At 62.5% G+C, this 19,103-nt stretch overlaps 1 protein-coding gene across 1 annotated transcript; it reads left to right on the top strand.

Moving 5' to 3' along the window:
• The first annotated feature begins 4,086 nt into the window (after positions 1-4,086).
• Positions 4,087-19,065, top strand: LOC117652731. The gene is made up of 10 exons (XM_034397823.1): positions 4,087-4,158; positions 12,443-12,505; positions 16,024-16,107; positions 16,199-16,410; positions 17,062-17,241; positions 17,325-17,395; positions 17,673-17,860; positions 17,941-18,060; positions 18,152-18,432; positions 19,036-19,065. Exons 1-10 carry the CDS (start codon positions 4,143-4,145, stop codon positions 19,063-19,065), a joined length of 1,245 nt encoding a protein of 414 aa, XP_034253714.1. The 5' UTR covers positions 4,087-4,142.
• Positions 19,066-19,103: the final 38 nt, after the last annotated feature.

The raw sequence follows: 19,103 nt of genomic DNA, 5'->3' as shown, positions 1-19,103 counted from the left end.
AGAGGCACGCGTGGTGGCGTACTAGGTGTGCAATGTCACGGCTATCACTCACACAGTCACACACGTGGTGAACGTCGCCATTCGCGGACGCGACACGTGTCCGTGGCGCAGCCCTTCTTGGACGGACAAGGCGCGCGTGTTCTGTGTGTGTGTGTGTGTGTGTGTGTGTGTGTGTCTGCGTACGGATCCTGGATTCGCCATTCCTGAATGCCGGGGCGCCAAGGCTGGCGGGCATTCTCCCCGCCGCGATGAAGACCGCGTTGACGGCGACCCCGCGGTGACCGACGGGGACGTGTCGACGACGTCGCCGACGTCTCCATCCATCGTCCCGGATCGGGGCGCCGCGCCGCGCCGCGCGTTCCGTATTCCCGGCGAAACGGCGGCGGCGCCCTCGTCGCGGGGGAGTGAGTGGGTCACCTTGACTGCATGCCATCCGTCACTCAGTGTCACGGGGCGGGGCGGGGCGGGGCGGGGCGGGGCGGGGCGGGGCGGGGCGGGGCGGCGGACGGGATGAAAACGGTACGGCTCCCTGTCGCGCGCCGCGAGCTACTTGCGCCTCGCAGCCGCAGAGAGATATGGCCTTATTCCCCGCAGCCACGCAGGCAGGCAGCGAGCCAGGCAGGCAGCACGCGCCTTGCCGCCTTTTTGCGTCGCCATTGGAGCGTTGGATCGTGTCGCAGAGTAATTGCTTCCCTGTTCTGTGTTCGCGGATTAAGGATGAAGGAAGGATTGCACGGGGCAGTCTGCGCTCTTAGGCGAGGCGTTAGGCGGCGGCCTCGGTCGCAATGCCACTTTCGACACCCTTGAAACGGTCTTAAGCTCCCTCGAGCAACTTGGCGGCCAATCGGGCGAAGCGGGCACCCGGCGAGCACGCTGATGAAGAAAAGGCAAAGTCCGTGATAAACATCTAGCATTACAGAGGATTCGGCCGGGGGCGCGATAGAGCGCCCTCGCGCCATGTGCAGTACAGTGCAGTACTTCGGCGGCCTCAAGCGCCTCCAGGCGTCCTAAGTGTCCTTAAACGGCCTGCCTGCGACCCCCTCACGATCCGAATCTGAAACTACCTCTGCGCACAATGCGCAACGCAACAAGATGCCCTAATCTGAATGTCTCCGTCTCACTCTATCATCAGATCGCGCTCCGAAACGGCCGCCGTCTCGTCTCTCTCCCTCCCCGAGGCCGATAAAGAAGAGTGTCTCCCTCCCTCTCCTTCGCATGCGGCTCCGCAGCTTTTCAGAGTGGTGCGGCTTCGATTTTACCCCTTTTTTCGCCGACTTAACGACGTGTCCGTTGCGCAACCACGTATTCACGGCATGACAATGCGCCTCTTTTTTGCCTAATTGCGGCCGTTTTAGTGTTTGGCACGCGTTGCGCGCCAGTTGGCTCGCCTTTTAATAAGCGCCACTTTCAACGCGTGCGCTGCGATTCGCCGCGCGCCGAGTCCGGCAGCAGACTGACTCTGTCGCTCTGTCTCTCTCGCACTCATGGGGCGTCCCCTACAGGTGCGAGAGAGACAGAGCGACGACTCTCGGAATCAGTCCGCCTGCAGCCAAGCCAGCCAGCCAGCCGCCCTGGAAAGGTCGACACTTTGTCCCACTCGTAAAACGCCCTGCATCTTTCCAACAACTTAATGCGCGTCGCTGCTGTGCCGCTGCCGTTCAAGGAGATGTACGCAGTGCTATCGTCTGCAGGCTGACGATTCCAAACTCGCTCTGTCTCTCTCGCACTCACGGGCCGTCGCGGAAGGGTGCGAGAGAGACAGAGCGGAATCGGATGACTACCGCACTCGATAAACCGCGCGTGCGACGTTTTAATTGCGTCATTATTATTCAATAAAGCGGCTTTATGTAACGATGCGGTCGGGCAGTGTTCCCGATATATCGATAGAGGGCTTCGATTCTCCTCCGGCCGAACGAGGAAGGGCTCAGACGCGCATCCAAAAGTTTTGCCTTTGTTTTTTGTTTTCGTTCTTCGGGGTGTTTCGTTTTTTGGCGAGTGTTTTATTCTTGGTGCTGCGGGCTGGCGGGGCACAGTGGGCCAGAAGACCGGTGGAGGTGGCCAAAACTCAAAGACGCGTTTTGAGCTCCAGAGTCGCTAAATGGGACTCGAACCGAATGTGCGACCCCACCAATGGATTGCTCTCCGAACGAGGAATCCATTGGTGGGGTCACACGTTCGGTTCGAGTCCCATTTAGCGACGCTGGAGCTCAAAACGCGTCTAGAGTTTTGGCCGCCTCCACGGTCTTCTGGCCCACTGTGCGGGGCTGGCGGGGCTGCGGTGACCCGACCCGCGAGGCGGCTGAGCGAGCCGACGTCGGACGACACGGTGCGGTGGGTAATGGGCCTGGCAGGCCGGCAGCCCGGCCGGCAGGACTCGCAGCAGACAGTGATGCTCCCGGCCCCGGCCGGCCAGTCGATCCCTATCGGACAGGCTTCCGCGCGGCAGGCAACGCCAGCCAATCGGCTCCAAGCATCGCCGGCCAACTTAGCACATCATTTAACCTCCTCGGGCCCCGTTTGCGACGTTGCCCTCTCCCTGCAGAGTTTCACAGGCAGAGTTTCAATGTCTAGAAATATGCTTGAGTGTGATTGTGATGGTGGTGTCCAGGATCTAGTCCGAACCCCACACACACACGCACGCAGACACACGAGCAAATGTCTAATCCGCTAGAAGCGGCAGCTCTTCCGCAGGCTCCTCCTCGCTCTCACGCTGCGTACTCTCTCTCTCTCTCTCTCTCTCTCTCTCTCTCTCTCTCTCTCTCTCTCTCTCTCTCTCTCTCTCTCTCTCTCTCTCACTCCCTCGCTCTCTCCGCACCTGCCCGTCAGCCGCCTTTTGGCGAGTCAGCCGCGGGATGACCGGTCAAGAGTGTTGCCTCAGGCGGAAGCGACCACTGACGAAATCGATTGTCACTCATTTGACAACAAAATCTCTCGACAAGTGCGATGGCGTCCGTGACTGTGCGTGTGTGTGTGTGTGTACGTGTGTGTGAGTGAGTGACGATGCCTCCCTGGGGCGGCGACCGGCCGCACAAGTCCACACTTTATGGCAGTCTTACCGAGACGTCTTACCTACGAGCATGGCGGGCAGAGCCGTGCCGACGGGCCGCTGTCATCGGGGGACTTAACCTCTGCCCCCCTTCCTGCCCCTTCCTGCCCGCCCCTCGCGCCCCTCGCGCCGCGCGGCGCCATGCGAGCCCAAATTACCCCCACCCCCTGGCCCCGCCAGCGCATAATGCGTCTGTGTGTGTGATGCGTATGCGCATGGCGTCAGATGACGCAAGTGAACCGAACCGACTGCACACGGGAACGCAACACAACAACAGTGTGTGCGAGTATGCGTCCGTGCGTGTGCGTGTGTGTGCGTGTGTGTGTGAGTGTGTGTGTGAGAGTGGATTTGCAAGCGCACCTACGGTTAATGAGCACCCCTGGGATGGGATTACAAAGTAAAAGACACCGAGAGTTATAACGAGGGCTGACAAGACACTGTGCTGCCTTGCCTGCGTATACCACGGTGCGCCTATTGAAGCAGAAGTGACCGTCTTTTTTTCCGGTCGGGTTTTTGGAGGCTTCTTGACAGATTGAAAAACAATATCAGTTAGTGCAAAGCGTATGAGCACGTGTTGTAGGTGATGAAGGTGAAAATGTTGGCACAGTGGGTCAGAGGCCCGGTCAGGGACGCGTTTTGAGCTCCAGCCAGAGTCGCTAAGTGGGTCCCGAACCGAACGAGTGACCCCACCAATGGATTGCTCTCCGAACGAGGAATCCATTGGTGGGGTCACACGTTCGATTCGAGTCGTATTTGGCGACATGGAGCTCAAAACGCGTCTAGAGTTTTGGCGGCCTGCGCCGGTCTTCCGGCCCACTGTGCCCGTTGTCGCTGCTGTCGCTGACGTCTGCCAATCTGCTTGCAGGGCCTGCCGGACCCGGTGTTCCACCCCGCGGGCACCACCCTGCCGCGGCCCAGCCCGCTGCCCACACTGCCGCTGTCCGGGCTGGCGGTGCTTCCCCGCGGCCGCTGGCGCTGGGGGTCGCCGCTGGCCGCGCCGCTGGCCCGCTGGTGGCCGCTGTGCCGGTGGCTGCTGCTCGCCCTGCTGGTGGCCGTCTCCCTCGCCGTGGCCATCTTCTTCCTCGCCAAGAGCGGCATGGGCCAGTCCGGAGGTAAGGCTGGCGGCACGCCACTGCCCGGCGCTGCCCGACTTCCGAGAGGCAATCATACGGGCGCTTTGCGCTTTGCACGCACGCTGCCGACTCCGAACGACGTCGCGCTGTCTCTCTCGCACTCACGGCGCATCCGGCACGGGTGTGAGAGCGAGACGGAGGGCATTGTTCGGATCGAGACCATGCGCTTTCGGGGGCTTTCAAAAGAGGCTCAGCGGGGACCTAATGGAACGGGCACGTCGCCCAGACGGCCGAGCGGTGCTTCCGTCTCTCTCGCACTTGCGGGGCGCTTCGTGCCCCGAAGGGGTGCAAGAGAGACGGAAGGAGTCGGTCCACGAGAACCACCTCGCCTTGATAGCGGCAGTCCGGGCCGATAGCAAAAGTAATAAGCAGTTTGAACAGAAACAAGGAACCAAAAGCGGCGCGTGATTTGTTGCCTTGCTTATTATAACAAGCAGCCGCGGTGGCGGCCTGCCGCACAGTGGGCCAGAAGGCCCGGTGGAGGCGGCAAAAACTCTAGACGCGTATTGAGCTCCAGAGTCGCTAAATGGGACTCGAACCGAGCGTGTGACCCCACCAATGGATTGCTCTCCGAACGAGGAATCCATTGGTGGGATCACACGTTCGATTTGTGTCCCATTCAGCGACTCTGGTGCTTAAACCGCGTCTAGAATTTTGGCCGCCTACCGGCCTTCTGGTCCACTGTGCGGCGCTCGGCCCCACACTACACTCGTCAAAGGGTAGCATGCTTCGACCACTACCCCATTACGCGCTGACCCATTGCCATTGCACGGCCGGCGCGGCCTGAAAGAGTCGTCGATGCTTATCGGCCCATTCGAGCCCATTGGCTCCCCCACTCCGGCCCCAACCGGCCCAGCGCAAGCGGGTGCGAAGCGGCCACACCAGCTCTGGGCCACACTACTCGAGAGAGAAAGAGAGGGAGAGATGGACTAGAGATTTCGCGCGTCCATGCACTCGGAAGAACCGCCGGGTTTTTAGCAGATGATACCTTCACACTTGAAACATACTTAAAACTACTATACACATGAAGGTGTCAGCGTGCTTTTACTCTCGAGTCCAGAAACGAAGCGCGTATCCTAAACAATATAATAGGGGCTGGCTGCCGGGGCGGGCTGGTGCGTGTGTCTGGCAATGAGGCGCAGCCTGCACGGAATTCGACAATACCTCCTCGGTACAGCGCCAGCGGCACCGGGCGTAAACAATGGCACCCCCTCCTCGCTCGCGACGGCCTGCCACGGCCTCCGCGCAACATTGACAATCCCTCCCCGCCTGCCACGGCGCGGAATATCGCGCAACAATACCTCCCGATTCGGCCCGGCCCGGGGCACTCATCGGGGCCAGCTCGGGCTCGGCGGCGGGCGGTGCAGGCCACAGCTCGGCACGGCTAGTAAACCGAAAAATTTGAAAGGGAAAAGAAAAAATTTGAACTCTACACCCCCTCCCCAGTCTTAATGGGGAGGCCTCCTGCTTTACTTCGGTGTTCGGGATGGGAACCGGTGCTATCAGGTACCTGGGGTTAATCCCGTCAGCGACCCAAGCGTTCGCCGGGGGACCCAGTAGGACCCCAAAGCTCAGGCAGCTGGGTGAGAGCACCCAGTACGAAGCTCTTTGAGGGGCGGGACGTAGAGTGAGACGACAGAGAGACAGAGAGAGACTCAGACAGAGAAGAGGTTTGGTGGGAGCTTCTTGTTTTCGTAGGGTTGGTTGTGTACCCCATGGTACCCCCACTGTCCGGCGCTCCCGTACCGAACATACAGCGTTTTAGGCCAGCTTCAAAGGACTTATCATCGCCTCCCCGACGAGTCAAGGAGGCACCACCCGCAACCACACACCGGATGGTCTGGATTGATGGATCAAATACTCCATCGCTCCAGTGCCGAGGCCAACCCGCCGAAGCGGATTGCTTTTTAGACACCCACAGCGTAGAGGCCAGGTGAATGTGACTCTGACCACTACGCTATCACGCTTGTACGTCTGGCAGCGTGTTGGACGACGGGTTTGAGTTGCACTGGGAGGAAGGCGGTCGAAAAATGTAATGACATGATGGGATTCGATCCCCGGACCCCGCCATCGGGATCACACGACTTTACGCTCTCGGCCACCACGGCCCATGATGAGGGAATCGGCGTGAGGTGGGTTCTTGAAGCAACAGGACTCGACCGACCCGGTCAAAATTTCGCAAGAAGTTGGGGGAGTCGAACCGCTGGCCCTAGCACTGAGAACCGACGCCTCTACTCCCTGGACCACCACGTCCCATGCTCGGAGTGGGCTCACGTTTACGGGTTTGAACCGCACTGGGTGAGGCAGTAAAATTAAATGGAAATATTTGTTAGGAGTCGAACCTCCGGCATGTGGGCCTGTTGCACACGGCTCCGCTCTCATGGCCTCGAACCACCACCCTTGGGATAGCAAGTCGAAAAAACTTTTGTGACGCTGGTATTCGAACGCCGGCCTGCGGTAACTCGATCCCACGTCTCTAACCTCTCGGCTATCACAGCAGTTGTGAAACGCGACGGATCATCTGCTTTCATTAACGTTCGTTGAATGAGATTTTTTTTTCGCTTTTATTTTTTTAACCTCTTCCTCCTTGCTCCCAAACCCTAATCGCGCTTAATATCTCGGATTAGCTTATGGCCCGTTGGATAACCTTTCCGACTATCGCCGTCATCCATTGATTGAATTAGCCAAACTAGCACAGCGGGCCGCGATCCGCATCATTAGTCTCTCCAGGAAAAAAGTAATCGGACTCAACTGGAACGCGGTATAATCACTCATCTGCTCTGGAAACGGCCTAAGCCGCCACACTGTGCTTCGCCGCTCCGTCTCTTTCTCCCCAAGGGGAGGCCGTGTGAGTGCGAGAGAGACAGAGCGACGATAGCGCAGTTCTTTTCGGAGCCACTGTGGCGTTTGTTTGCTTTCTTAGTTCGCGGCACCGAATTTTGAGACGGCCTTTTACCTGGCCTTATCACTTAACTTGATTCGAAATTAAAATATTGGACTTAACCTAACTTAACCTAACCTAACTCCCTCGACGGCTGGCACGCCGTTGGAGTGTCGTTGCGTGTGCTTCCCGGCGGTCTTCGGCGGTCTTCTCGGCGGTCTTCTCGGCGGGCCGCGCGTAAACACCCCAATAACTCGACGAGCCCGCCACTGCCACGCCACTGCCGCGCCACTGCCAGCGGTGACATAACGACGCTTGAAGCCGCACTGGCATCCCCCTCCCCTCCCCCGCCCCCTTTCGGCCGATCATACCGCCCGCATAATGCGACAGGATATCAAAGGGCCGTAACTCTGCAGACTGATTCCGAGGGTCGTTCTCGGTCGTTTTCGTCGCTCTGTCTCTCTCGCACTCACGCGGAGGAGTGCGAGAGAGACAGAGAGCGCCGTTCGGAATGAGCGCGCGGCCAAACCCTTGGCATTTCGCGCTGCTCACCAGACGACGGACACATCAGGGTGTCTCTCTCTCTGCGTGGGGGTGGCCGACGTTCCGGAATGCGCTCTTTGTCGTGCACGCCGCGGGTCCCGCAGAGTTCCGGGCCGCGGAGTCGAGAGCGTGCGGCGGGCCTGGCGGGCCTGCACTCTAAATCTCCGAATTCGGGGCGGCAGAGCGTCAAAACGAGGCGGGGCTGCTTGGCCTTTAGGCCTTCATAATCGTGATGCGGCTCCTTTTCGCCGCCTCGCGCCTCGCCGCCGCCAACAGATGTGAGATTTTCCGCAGCGAGTCTTTCCAGCTCCTAATTGGATAACAACTTTTCGGTCACGAAGTGGCGGCGCGCTCATAAAGGGGGAGGGGGGGGGGGGCTGGAACGCACGGCAGCGGGCAGATGAACGGCAATGCAGAGCAAGGACGTGCCGGCCGAGACACCCCCCGCCCCCCGCCAACAAAAGGGAAAAAATAGCGCCACCACGGCGGGGCTTGTCGGCCCGAGGCGTGGCCACGCCCTCCGCGGATGGCCGACCTGCAGCCTGAGAGTCGTTTTCGTCGCTCTGTCTCTCTCGCAACTGAACGGGGTGTCCCGTGTGTGCGAGAGAGACAGAGCGACGAAAACGACTCTCGGTCTGCTGGCCGACCCGGCCGACGGTCGTGAAAGGTCAGGGATGTGCGCACCAGATTCCCAGCCCGCGCTGCACCTAGCCACACCGACGCCCTTCGACGGCGCGGGTTCGAGGTTCGCGTCCCGGCCGGGCGGCGCGGTTTTCGGTAGCGGCGTTCGTCCCTCGCCGCGGATAGCGAAGCCTTGGACGCCGCGCCTCAGGCAAACCCCAGTCGGCGGAATCATCCATTCTCGCGTCAGATCCGTTTTGACGGGGCGAGACTGCAAGTCCGAGCCCCGAGCAGCGGCCCCTGGCCGTCAGCAAGCTGCCTCCCAACAGTGCCTTGTCGCCGCAGTCTCTCTCGCACCCCTACGGTGCCCCGCGGGAGGGAGAGGGAGCGAGGCAGAGCACTGCTCGGACTCGGTCCGGCCGCGTCGTGACTCGGCCATCTGCGCGTGCGGTGCGTCCCGTCTAGTGCACGCACAGCGAGGCCTTGTCCGCGGCCACGCGAAATTCAGCGCATTCAGCGGCCAGTGACAGGCACGGAGCACGGCACAGGTGGCGCACCAGCCGCACATGGCATCGCAGCACAGTGGGCCAGAAGACCGGTGGAGGCGGCCAAAGCTCTAGACGCGTTTTGAGCTCCAGAGTCGCTGAATGGGACTCGAACCGAGCGTGCGACTCCATCAATGGATTGCTCTCCGAACGAGGAATCCGTTGGTGGGATCACACGTTCGGTTTGAGTCCCATTGGGTGACTCTGGAGCTCAAAACGCGTCTAGAATTTCGACCACCTCGGGCTAGCCTCGCGAAGGGCCCCGCACGAGAAGAGAGGCCCCGAAGACGCTCGGCACTCTGCACAGAAGAAGGAGGAAGGAGGAGGAGGAAGTAAACCAGTTCGCTCGGAATAACAACACCACGCGGTGGTGACAGTGATGCTATCAGGGACAGGCGGCAAAAATTATACCCTCGCCGAAAGAGAAATTGAGCAGAGGGGTAACAAAAACAGGTCTCGGAATGTGGTGCGGTCATCCCGCCCGAGATAAACGAGAACAGAAACAAAAGCAAAAAGTACGGAGGTGTGCACACCGTATGCCCTGGCCAGCGCGTAGCGCGTCACCAACAGTGAGGACGGCTCACTCTAGGACAACACAGTGGGCCAGAAGACCGGTGCAGGCGGTCAAAATCCCGTTTTGAGCTCCAGGTTCGCTAAATGGGACTCGAGCCGAACGGGTGACCCCACCAATGGATTGCTCTCCGAACGAGGAATCCATTGTGGGGCCACACGTTCGGTTCGAGTTCTGTTTAGCGGCTCTGGAGCTCAAAACGCGTCTAGAGTTTTGGCCGCCTCCACCGGTCCTCTGGCCCACTGTGCGCGGTGCTGCGCCTTGCCGGCCGCACCTGCCAAGCCAATCTGCGCCCCGCACCGAGACTGCCGCGCCGGGCCCGTCCGGTCGGCCAAGTTTCCAGGAGCAGGCGCCAAAGCCAGTGCAGTGCTCTGCCGCTGCGCCGCTGCGCCGCCATCAGCACCCTTTACGGCCAATGAGTGTCCGGTGTCGGGGACTTCCCCGGACTGCCCCGCCGCGCGGGGAGCACGACGAAGGACCGGAGAACCCATAAAGCGGAAGAAACATGAATAGGAATCATCTGCTCGCGTCCTCCTGGCCACAGCACGGCCACAGCATGGCCGCCAGCCAAGAAGCATTTTAGAAAATTATGGATCAATTTTACAATGGCGGCGGCCATTGCGCGATGATCCTGGGCCGCTCTTCCTGGCGGCGTCATCAGATCGGGAAGGCGTCTGGCGGGCGGGGCGGGGCGGGGCGGGGCGGGGCGGGGCGGGGCGGGGCGGGGGGGGGGGGGCGGGGCGGGGCGGGGGGGGCGGGGCGGGGGGGCGTCGCGCGCGGCGCTCCGTAACATGAAAAGTGCATTCTGGTGTTCGACCTTTTGGGTCAGGCCGCCGTGGCTGGGCCGGTCGCCTAGACTGCCTAGACTGCACCGCGACGATGGGGGACCTTTTCGTTTACGTAAAGCCCCGCGCTGGCACGCCGCGTCGCACACCGCGCCACTGAGGCGTCGCATCGCCATTCCGCGCCTGTCATCCAGGGCACCTATAAGGCACGGCCACGTACCGAGTCCGCGCACCGGCCCGGCCCGGCTCGGCTCGGCTCGGCTCGGCCCGGTCTGGCTCGGCTCGGCTCGGCCCGGTCCGGCTCGGCTCGGCTCGGCTCGTGACCAGGCCACAGGGCTATCACTATCACTGCAGGAGGACGCTTTGTCAACTTGTGCTGTTCTGTTCCGCGTCCGGTTCTTATCACTCACGCCCGCGGCCCGCGCCTTGCCGCACTGGCCGCGCTGGCGAGGCAGCCCGATAAGCGTTCGGATCATTTGTTGCCGTGTCGCACGAAGTACGAATCGTACGAGTGTAGGGCGCAGGGCGCAGGGCGCAGGGCCAGGCGGTGCAGCGGGCAGTGGCGCGGCATAAGGCGCTTTCCCTTTATCGGCCCGCGACGCGACGCGGACGGAACGGACAGCTCGCGATGGCAATTAGATGAGGCACGGCTCGCTCCGTGCTCGTGGACGGCCTCCCCCGCCAGGGGCGCCAGGCCTCGCGTAGCCTCGCGCCAGGCCGTCGGCCCGGCAGCCCGTCACCGCGGTGGCGACTGCATACTGCACTGCATCGAGGCGGCGAGGGCGCGGCGACGGGGCGCGCGTCGCCAAGGCGCGCCAAGGACGGAAGTGCGCGCACCGCGGCGCACCGCGCACGACACTAGAGGCTCACGTCCGCCAGCAGGCTGCCTCCGCACGGCGCTCTCGTCACCCTGTCTCCTCTCACATGCGCCTAAGGGTGCGAGGAGTCCACCACACAGTGGGCCAGAAGCCGGTGGAGGCGGCCAAAACTCTGGACGCGTTTTGAGCTCCAGAGTCGCTAAATGGGACTCGAACCGAACGTGTGACCCCACCAATGGATTGCTCTCTGAACGAGGAATCCATTGGTGGGGTCACACGTTCGGTTCGAGTCCCATTTCGCGACTCTGGAGCTCAAAACGCGTCTAGAGTTTTGGCCGCCTCCACCGGCTTCTGGCCCACTGTGCACCACCAGCTTCCTTTCTACTCTTCATTCCGACGCACAGCGCGAGGACGCTCGAACGCAGGGACGCGCCCGTGACCCAAATCCAGGGCCCAGTTTTACGCCTTTCCGGGAAAAACGGATCAAGTCGTGCCTTGTCCGACGTGTCCGGCGTGTCCGTCGCAAGGCCGCGCGGGGACTTTGATTGAGCGGTCCGGTGTCGTGTAGGTCGCGCCTCACTCCAGCCTCCGCGCTAGCCAGCTCGTTAGAGGTTTTTTCGACTCGATTTTTTGGAACCGCCTAGAAAGCGGCGGAGGTCGCGGCGCTGCCTTGGGCGCTGCAGCCCCGAGGGGCAGATGGCGCCGCGAAGCCGCGCATGAGCAAGGACGCTGAAATAAGCAAACATCTTTTTCCCGCCGATCGCGTTGGCCGCTAACGACCCTTCTCTTCTCCGGCCGCTGAAGACCGATTCCGAGAGTCGTTTTCGTCGCTCTGTCTCTCTCGCTCTCATGGGGCGTCCCGTATTGGTGCGAGAGAGACAAGGCGACAAAAACGACTCTCGTGGGCGGTTGGAAAGTGCTTCCCTACAAATGGAGGACGAGACGCTAAGACGACAGCGTTTCCATTTCGGCATGATATACGGCTGCCAGCTCCGCCAGGCCGGCTGGCCGCCAGGCAACCGCCCGGCCCTACACGTGTCACACGTTTTTTCCGCTTACATTGTCTCGCCCCGCTGCTGGATTTACAGCCCATTCTCCAGGACGTCTGCGGAGACTCCAGCAGACTGATTCCGAGGGTCGTTCTCGTCGCTCCGCCCCTCTCGCACGCATACGGAGCACACCACGAGTGCGAGAGAGACAGAGCGACGAAAGCGACTCTCGGAACCAGCGTGCAGGGCCCTGTCCCTCGGCCGCGCGGCCCCTCGTGCCGGACGTCGGAGTGGAGTGGGCCGAGAGGTCACTCCGCCGTTCGAGACGCGGGTTCGAGCGCCGGAAGGGGCGGATCCCCCTTTTTTCTCGCCGTCCTTTTAAAGTTAACTGCCGTCGTTGTTCTTTTTTTTTGCAGTGGTGCTTCGTCCACGGGCTCTGCAGCGCTTGCCGCTCGTGCGAGGTGCTTTTTGCCTCTTCTTTCAATTAACGTTCGTATTTGTCTATTCCAGGCTTGCACAACGAGGCGACGTCGCACCAGGGCCCCGATCTGAACGGCAAGGAGCCCCCGACAGGTCAGTATGAAACACACTGAAAACGGTGGTTTTCCTCATTTTCAATCTCATTCTCCGATTAAATGCACTCTTGAATTCAGAAAGTCTGCCAGAGAGCTCGAATCTGATTGAATAATACTTTTCTTCCGCGCGTGAAATAAAAATAAATAATAAAAACGGTGCAGATTGTTTCATTTGCATTCGGTCGGCGCACGCCATACCAGCAGGCTGGCTCCGAACAGAACTCGTCGTCCTGTCTCTCTCGCACTCCTGGGCCTTCCCGTACGGCTGCGAGAGAGACAGTGCTCGGGACCAGCCTGCAGGCCGAGCCTTGTCGCGGAACTGATCACTTGTTTCGGAGCCCGCAGTTCCAGTTCGTGTCGGTTTATGAATGCCAATGGGCCAAATGGACGGGATATGTAATATTGGCGACACGTCGGGGCGGCGGGCGGGCGGGGCGGGCGGGGCGGGGCGGGGCGGGGCGGGGCGGGGCGGACCGAAGGTGGGCCAGTGCTCGACCTGCGCGCACTGCATGCAAAACAGGCCCGGTGGGCTTCGACTGCACCGTCCCTTTCTGCGAACCATTTTCATATTCACTTTCACAAAAGGAAGCCAAAATGAAGAAGACGATCCGACCTGGCCGATCCTCGCTGTCCGTGCTGCGCCGTGCGGTCACAGCGCACAGCCGCGCAAGCAGGCTGGCCATCTGCATAACGCACAGAGGGGGCCGGCCGGGCCGGGCCGGGCCGGGGAGTCGCTGCGTGCTGCGTGCGCCACTGCCGCTGTGGTGGCCGTTCCGACTCCGAGTGACGTTTCGTTTAATGCTCGCCGAATCAGCGGTAAACGTTAATTTGGTCCTCGTGCCGATGCCGCCGTAACTCGGGCGGCGAGGTGGCCGACGGCGGAGTCAATGGTGCAGGCCGTGGCCCTGGCCGCCCTGGCCGCCCTGGCCGGCACGCCGCTCCGTCTCTCTCACTCCCACGGGACGCCGCGTGAGCACGAGAGAGACAAAGCGACGAAAGCAGGGCCGACCGCCGGGCCGGCCGCTCGGCAGTGCGGACCAAATCATAATTCACGCGCTAAACTGAAAAGCCAGCGTGGCCGTGGGATACGTGGCCGAGTGGCCCGCCTGCACGACGAAGGCAGGCAAGGCGAAGGCTGCAGATGGCAGGCGGAGATACTGCACTACACTGTCATCGGAAATCAAGCTCCTTTTTGCGACTTTGACGTGGCGTCGCGGTGCGCTGCTACGCTGCCCTGGCGGTGCCGTGCCCAGCCGCCCCGCCCCGCCCCGCCCCGTCGGCCTTGCGGTGCGCAGGGCCTCGTTGGCATTCGGAAACCCCGCCCGCCTTCCGCGCGCGCCTTTCAAAATTGAAGCGTTGCGAAAAAGCGCGCGGACTAGCGCCGATTCTGCCCTGCCAGGGTCGCCCTGGCTGCGCCCTGGCCGCCAGCGCCTCCGCGATGACCTCCGCGATTGCCGCGGAAAGACAAACGAACGGGGCGGCTATCGCGGTGCGTGCCGAGAGCTCGAAATGACATTTCGATACTATCGAAGTTATTATTGTCGTAATTGATCGGCGGGGCCGGCCGGCCGGTCGCGGGTGGGGGCGGGTCCGAGGTACAGTGTGTGCAACGGCATGGAGGATGGCGGTAGGCTCCTCGCCGCACCCCTACAGCCTCGCCCACAGCCGTGGAGCGAAAGTCCTCCCCCGCCGCCCCACGCCACGCCGCACCACGCCGCCGAGCGCAGAGCAGCGCAGAGATCGAATGTCGCTTGTCCTAAGAACGGAACTGTTTATAAAATGGTTGTGCAACCCACAACCCGTCAGGGCGGCGGGCTGAACCGCGTGTCTTTTTCTTCCCTTTCCTTTTTTGCTTTGTTTTTGCGCTTCTCTTGTTCGGCCTTTCTCCCTGCGGTCGGCCGTTCGGCCGGTCATCCGTCGGGCCTCCGGGTCGAGGGAGGACAACACGGGCAACATGGGCGGGGCGCGGCGCGGCGCGGCGCGCGGGTCGAGGGACGCCTGCCGCGTAGGCCAGCCCGGCGCACGGCGGTGCGTGCCAGTGTGCTGGTTGCCTAGCTCCGCCTTGGCAGGCGCTAGAGCGGCCGGCACGCCGGTACGCCGGTTCGGCGCGCTGCTCTCCAGCTCCTGCTGCGTCTCCCGCTGCGACAAGCGGCCGGCAAGGGCAAGACGAAGAGGACGACTGCAGACTGCTCTGCAGTTTGGCGGGGAAAGCGTTGGACCACCGCCAGCGATTATCCCAACGACGGACAGCCAAAGCGATGCGATGCGAGCGACGAGAACTCGAGCCGGGCAGGGCGGGCAGGGCGGCCGACGGGCACGGCCACGCCGTCTTTGTGGCGGAGACGGGGCGGCGGAGGCCGGGCGCCTTGGCACGCCTCGGCAGGGCAGGGACGGCTGTTTGGGAGCGCCGACGGCGAAGAACGCCAGGAAGTAGCCAAAGCCGAGCGAGCGAGTTAAGTTGATCAACACGCACGGAAGAATAGTCGATCGCCATTACTAGACAGAAGCCTGCCGGCACGCCCCGCCACGCCCCGCCACGCCCCGCCGGCGTGGGTGGGGCCGCCAGGCCGCCAGGCCGCCAGGGTCAGGCCGCCGCCAGCCGCCACGCGACACGCCGCTGCATTCCACGCCATGCCATTGTGGTTTTATTAATCACTCAATCGGCGGCGCGCAGGCCGGCCACCTGTGGGACCGCAAACACAATGACCGGGGTTCGAACACCCGCACCGCGTTTCTTTTTTCTCTCTCCGACTTGGCTTTTTGCGTGTCGGTGGCTTTCTTTTGTAAGCGGCGCACTTGAATGGTGGGCTTTTGACCGGAGTCGGAGTACGTTGCCGGCCCACCGCGGAGTCGCGGTGCCGCGTCGCGCCGCACCCCCTTGCGTTCCCAGGGCCCCAGCGGCGACCGTCGCGACGTGAAGCCCTCGACTTCTGCCCGAAGGCGACGCGACGCGCGGGCCGAGAGACGAGAAGAGACCCGGACGCATTCCCTGGCCCGCCCACCCGGAGGTACCCGTCGGCCCTGACGGCGGCGGGTAGCTGGCTGGCTGGCTGGCTCGGGCGGCAGCATTTAGTCAACCAGAGCACAACGCACTGCCGAGGTCAAGGACTGTGACATGGAACACGCCGTGGCGCGCCGTGGCGTGGGTGGGCGGCCGCCATCGCGGTGCTCGATACGCCGCGCCCCGCCACGCCCCCGCTACTGATTGGCGGCAGACAGAGGCAGGCTCTGACCCCCGGCGAGGGCACGCAGCTCGCAGCGAAGCAGCAGACTGATTCCGAGAGTCGTTTTCGTCGCTGTGTCTCTCTCGCACTCACGGGGCGTTCCGTTAAGGTGTGAGAGAGACACAGCGACGAAAGCGACTCTCGGAATCAGTCTGCAGGCGGAGCGAGGCAGGGCCCGATCCACTTCCTCCAAAGTGGCGAAGGTGGCGCGAGGCGAGGGGATCTAATCTCCGATCGCTTTCCGTCTTTGGCACGTCCACTGATCCCAATGCCGCTCCCGGCTTGCCCGCAGGCGACTGGAGCACGGCCGACGAGATGCCCGCGGCCCCGGACCACGGCGACGACGAGGACGCCGACGACGCGCTCACGCTGCCAGGTTCGTTGTTGAGTAGTATGTCGCGTAGCAGTTGGTGTAGTTGATCACGTCCATGTCGATATTGACTCGCACGCTGCTCTGCACTCTGCAGGTTCCCCTGGACGGCCCGCGGAAGAGGAGGCATCCAGGGACGCGTCAACCTCCACGTCGTCCACCTCTACCTCCTCCACGACCACGACAACGTCCACCACGAAGAGGGTGTCGACGACGACGCCGTCCTCCAGCGGCGCGGACGCTGAGCCCGTCGGCAACGGCAGCGTGCCGCCGGTCAACCAGACGGCGGCGTCGGGATCAAAGACTGACGTAAGCGCGGCGCCGAGCCAAGCGAGCAGCCCGACTAATCTCCAGCAGCACGACCTAGCGCACCTCGGGGTGCGTGGTGTGCAGGGACCGGACCTGGTTCCCACACACAGTGCTGCATGCCGGCAGCCTCTTCCTTACAAACAACCGCACACACACACACACGCACACACGCACACGGACGTGGGAGGGCGTGGCGTGGCGGAGCGGTAATGCAATATCGCCGAGTTTATGTCACGGCGCGGTCCATACGTATACGCACGCGCTCGCGCTGTGCGTTCCTACACTGGGGAAACGAAACCTCGCGCAGTCACGTCATAGACAGGCAACAGGGAACCCCCGCGAGGCGACCGACCACGCGAGGCACTTGCGGCGGGTAGCGCACAGTGGGCCAGAAGACCGGTGGAGGCGGCAAAAACTCTAGACGTGTTCTGAGCTCCAGAGTCGCTAAATGGGACTCGAACTGAACGTGTGACCCCACCAATGGATTGCTCTTCGAACGAGGAATCCATTGGTCGGGGTCACACGCTCGGTTCGAGTCCTGCTTAGCGACTCTGTACCTCTAGAGTTTTGGTCGCCTTCACCGGTCTTCTGGCCCACTGTGTAGCGCACGGCCTCGGCGTTAATCCACGTTTGTTTCCAATCCCGTTCCAGGACGACGAGGAGATGGTGTACGACACGGACGAGCTGGTGATCGAGGGCGACGACGGCGACGCCGAGTACGAGGGCGACACGGAGCAGACGCTGCCCGAGTTCCTCGAGTCCATCCTCAGCCTGTGGAGCTCCACGCCCGCGCCCAGGGTGCTCAACGGCCACCGCTACGGCGACACGCAGGTGCGGCCTGTCACCATGCTGTCACCAAGGCCCCGCGGGTGTCGTGGACCAAGATCTTGAGGGAATTTCATTGTGACCCCCAGGCTGGAGACCAGTGGCCAGTGGCGAGCAGCTCGTCGCCGTCGCCGTCCACCAGGGCGCCCTCCCCCGCCGTGTCGCCCACGCTGCCGCCGCGCCTGTCCCTGGTGCACCGCGTCACGCCGACGCCCACGCCCGCCCCGGAGGCGCCCGCCGACGGTGAGGACCGCGACCGGGAGCTACCCCGGGGAGGCCGGGGAAGTCCCACTGCTCTCCGCGGCGCGCGTTGGGCTGCCTGCCTCCCCGGCGCTGGCTGACTCACTGTGAATGCTCTCTCTCCCTCCAGACGAGTGCGAGTCGCCGCGCCTGCCGCTGTGCCGCGGACTGCTGCCGTACGACCTGACGCTGGCCAGGCCGTCCGTGCCGCAGGTGCCTGCACTGCGCTCCTCCGCCGACCTGCACGCCGCGCTGCCCTACTTCGAGCTGGTGGCGCAGTCGGGCTGCTCGGCGCGCGTCAGGGCCTTCCTGTGCCCGCTGCTGGAGCCCGAGTGCGTGCCCAGGGGCGTGCAGCCGCGCCGGCCGTGCCGCAAGCTGTGCAGAGGTAAGCCGTCGTGGCCGCCCTGGGCTGGGCCCGCTCGTGGTAAACAAAGACCTCGACATTGATCAATCTCAAAATTGCAGCTGTGGCCGAGGACTGCCAGGACTTCATCCTCAACAACTTGGACCTGTCGCGAGTGTTCGACTGCAGCTACTACCCGGACAGCCCGCACGGTGACGAGTGCCTGGACCTGAGTGCAGGAGGTACGCCGTCCTTTGCGTTTATACAGCCCTGAAATCAAGAGGCAAACCTCGCTGCCGCCGCCGGTGCTTGAACCTTGGACTTCCCCCGCAGGTGGCAGCTGCCTTCCCAGGGAGTTCGGCTGCGGCGACGGCACCTGCATCCCCCAGCGGTGGCTGTGCGACGGCCGGTCGGACTGCGCGGACGGCGCGGACGAGCGCAACTGCACGAGCATCTGCCCCGACGACCACTTCAGGCAAGCACCAGCCCCTAGTCTGTGGGACTTGAGAGATACACTGTGGGACATTAGAAATATCCTGTGGGCATTGCCAAATAGCCATCGACTGGTGAGTGAAACTAGCGCCATGGTTCACGGTTTTGCGTTCCAGGTGCAAGTCCAGCGGCGCGGCGGGCCCCGGCGGCGTGGTCTGCGTGAGGGCGTCGCTGCGCTGCGACGGCCGCCAGGACTGCGCCGACGGCTCCGACGAGGTGGGGTGCGCGGCCAACACCGGCGCGGCAGGTGCGTCCAGCAGAGCCAGCGGCGGGGGCGCTCGTCCGGAGGACTAGGCCGTCCTAGAGTCCTAGATCTAGGACTAGACTAGTCCGGCCCGGCGGTGCTCGGCCCGCGGTCTGCACTGCAGTCTCCAGGGGACCGTTGCCTGCGTGCCTGCGTCCCGACGATCGTGATAGAAACTACCGCGACTGGGGTGGTCTGACGATGGTCTGACGATGGTCTGGTGGCGGTGAAGATGTCGACTCGCGACGTGTGACAGTGACGACGGGTACACTCTGTGGAGGGAGGGCCGCGTGAGCCGAAGCCTCGTTCGGCCTGCAGTCCGTACGCTACTCGTTTGCCCAGACAACACGGACTAGAACTTGCATTTGCTGGGATCTGCGGTCTCAGGCTTTCCTCGAATCACACTCTGTTGTCTTTCTCGCCGTTGGCAAACAAACTAATTCATTTATTTTCCAAAAACTCCGATGAACGCTGTTTACAGATGCGGCTCCAGCAGTTAATGCAACTCTAGAGAGAATTTAAGCATCTAACCACGGCCAGCCGACATCC

Source organism: Thrips palmi, unplaced genomic scaffold, assembly GCF_012932325.1.
Source record: "Thrips palmi isolate BJ-2018 unplaced genomic scaffold, TpBJ-2018v1 HiC_scaffold_7, whole genome shotgun sequence".
Lineage (NCBI taxonomy): Eukaryota > Metazoa > Arthropoda > Insecta > Thysanoptera > Thripidae > Thrips > Thrips palmi.
This window is presented reverse-complemented; position numbering and strand designations above follow the sequence as displayed.

Excerpts from the sequence above, each read along its gene's own strand:
- LOC117652731 (XM_034397823.1), top strand. Across the intron at positions 16,411-17,061 it reads CGTCGGGATCAAAGACTGAC|GACGACGAGGAGATGGTGTA; the intron begins GTAAGCGCGGCG and ends ATCCCGTTCCAG. Across the intron at positions 17,396-17,672 it reads AGGGCGCCCTCCCCCGCCGT|GCCGTCCGTGCCGCAGGTGC; the intron begins GTCGCCCACGCT and ends GACGCTGGCCAG.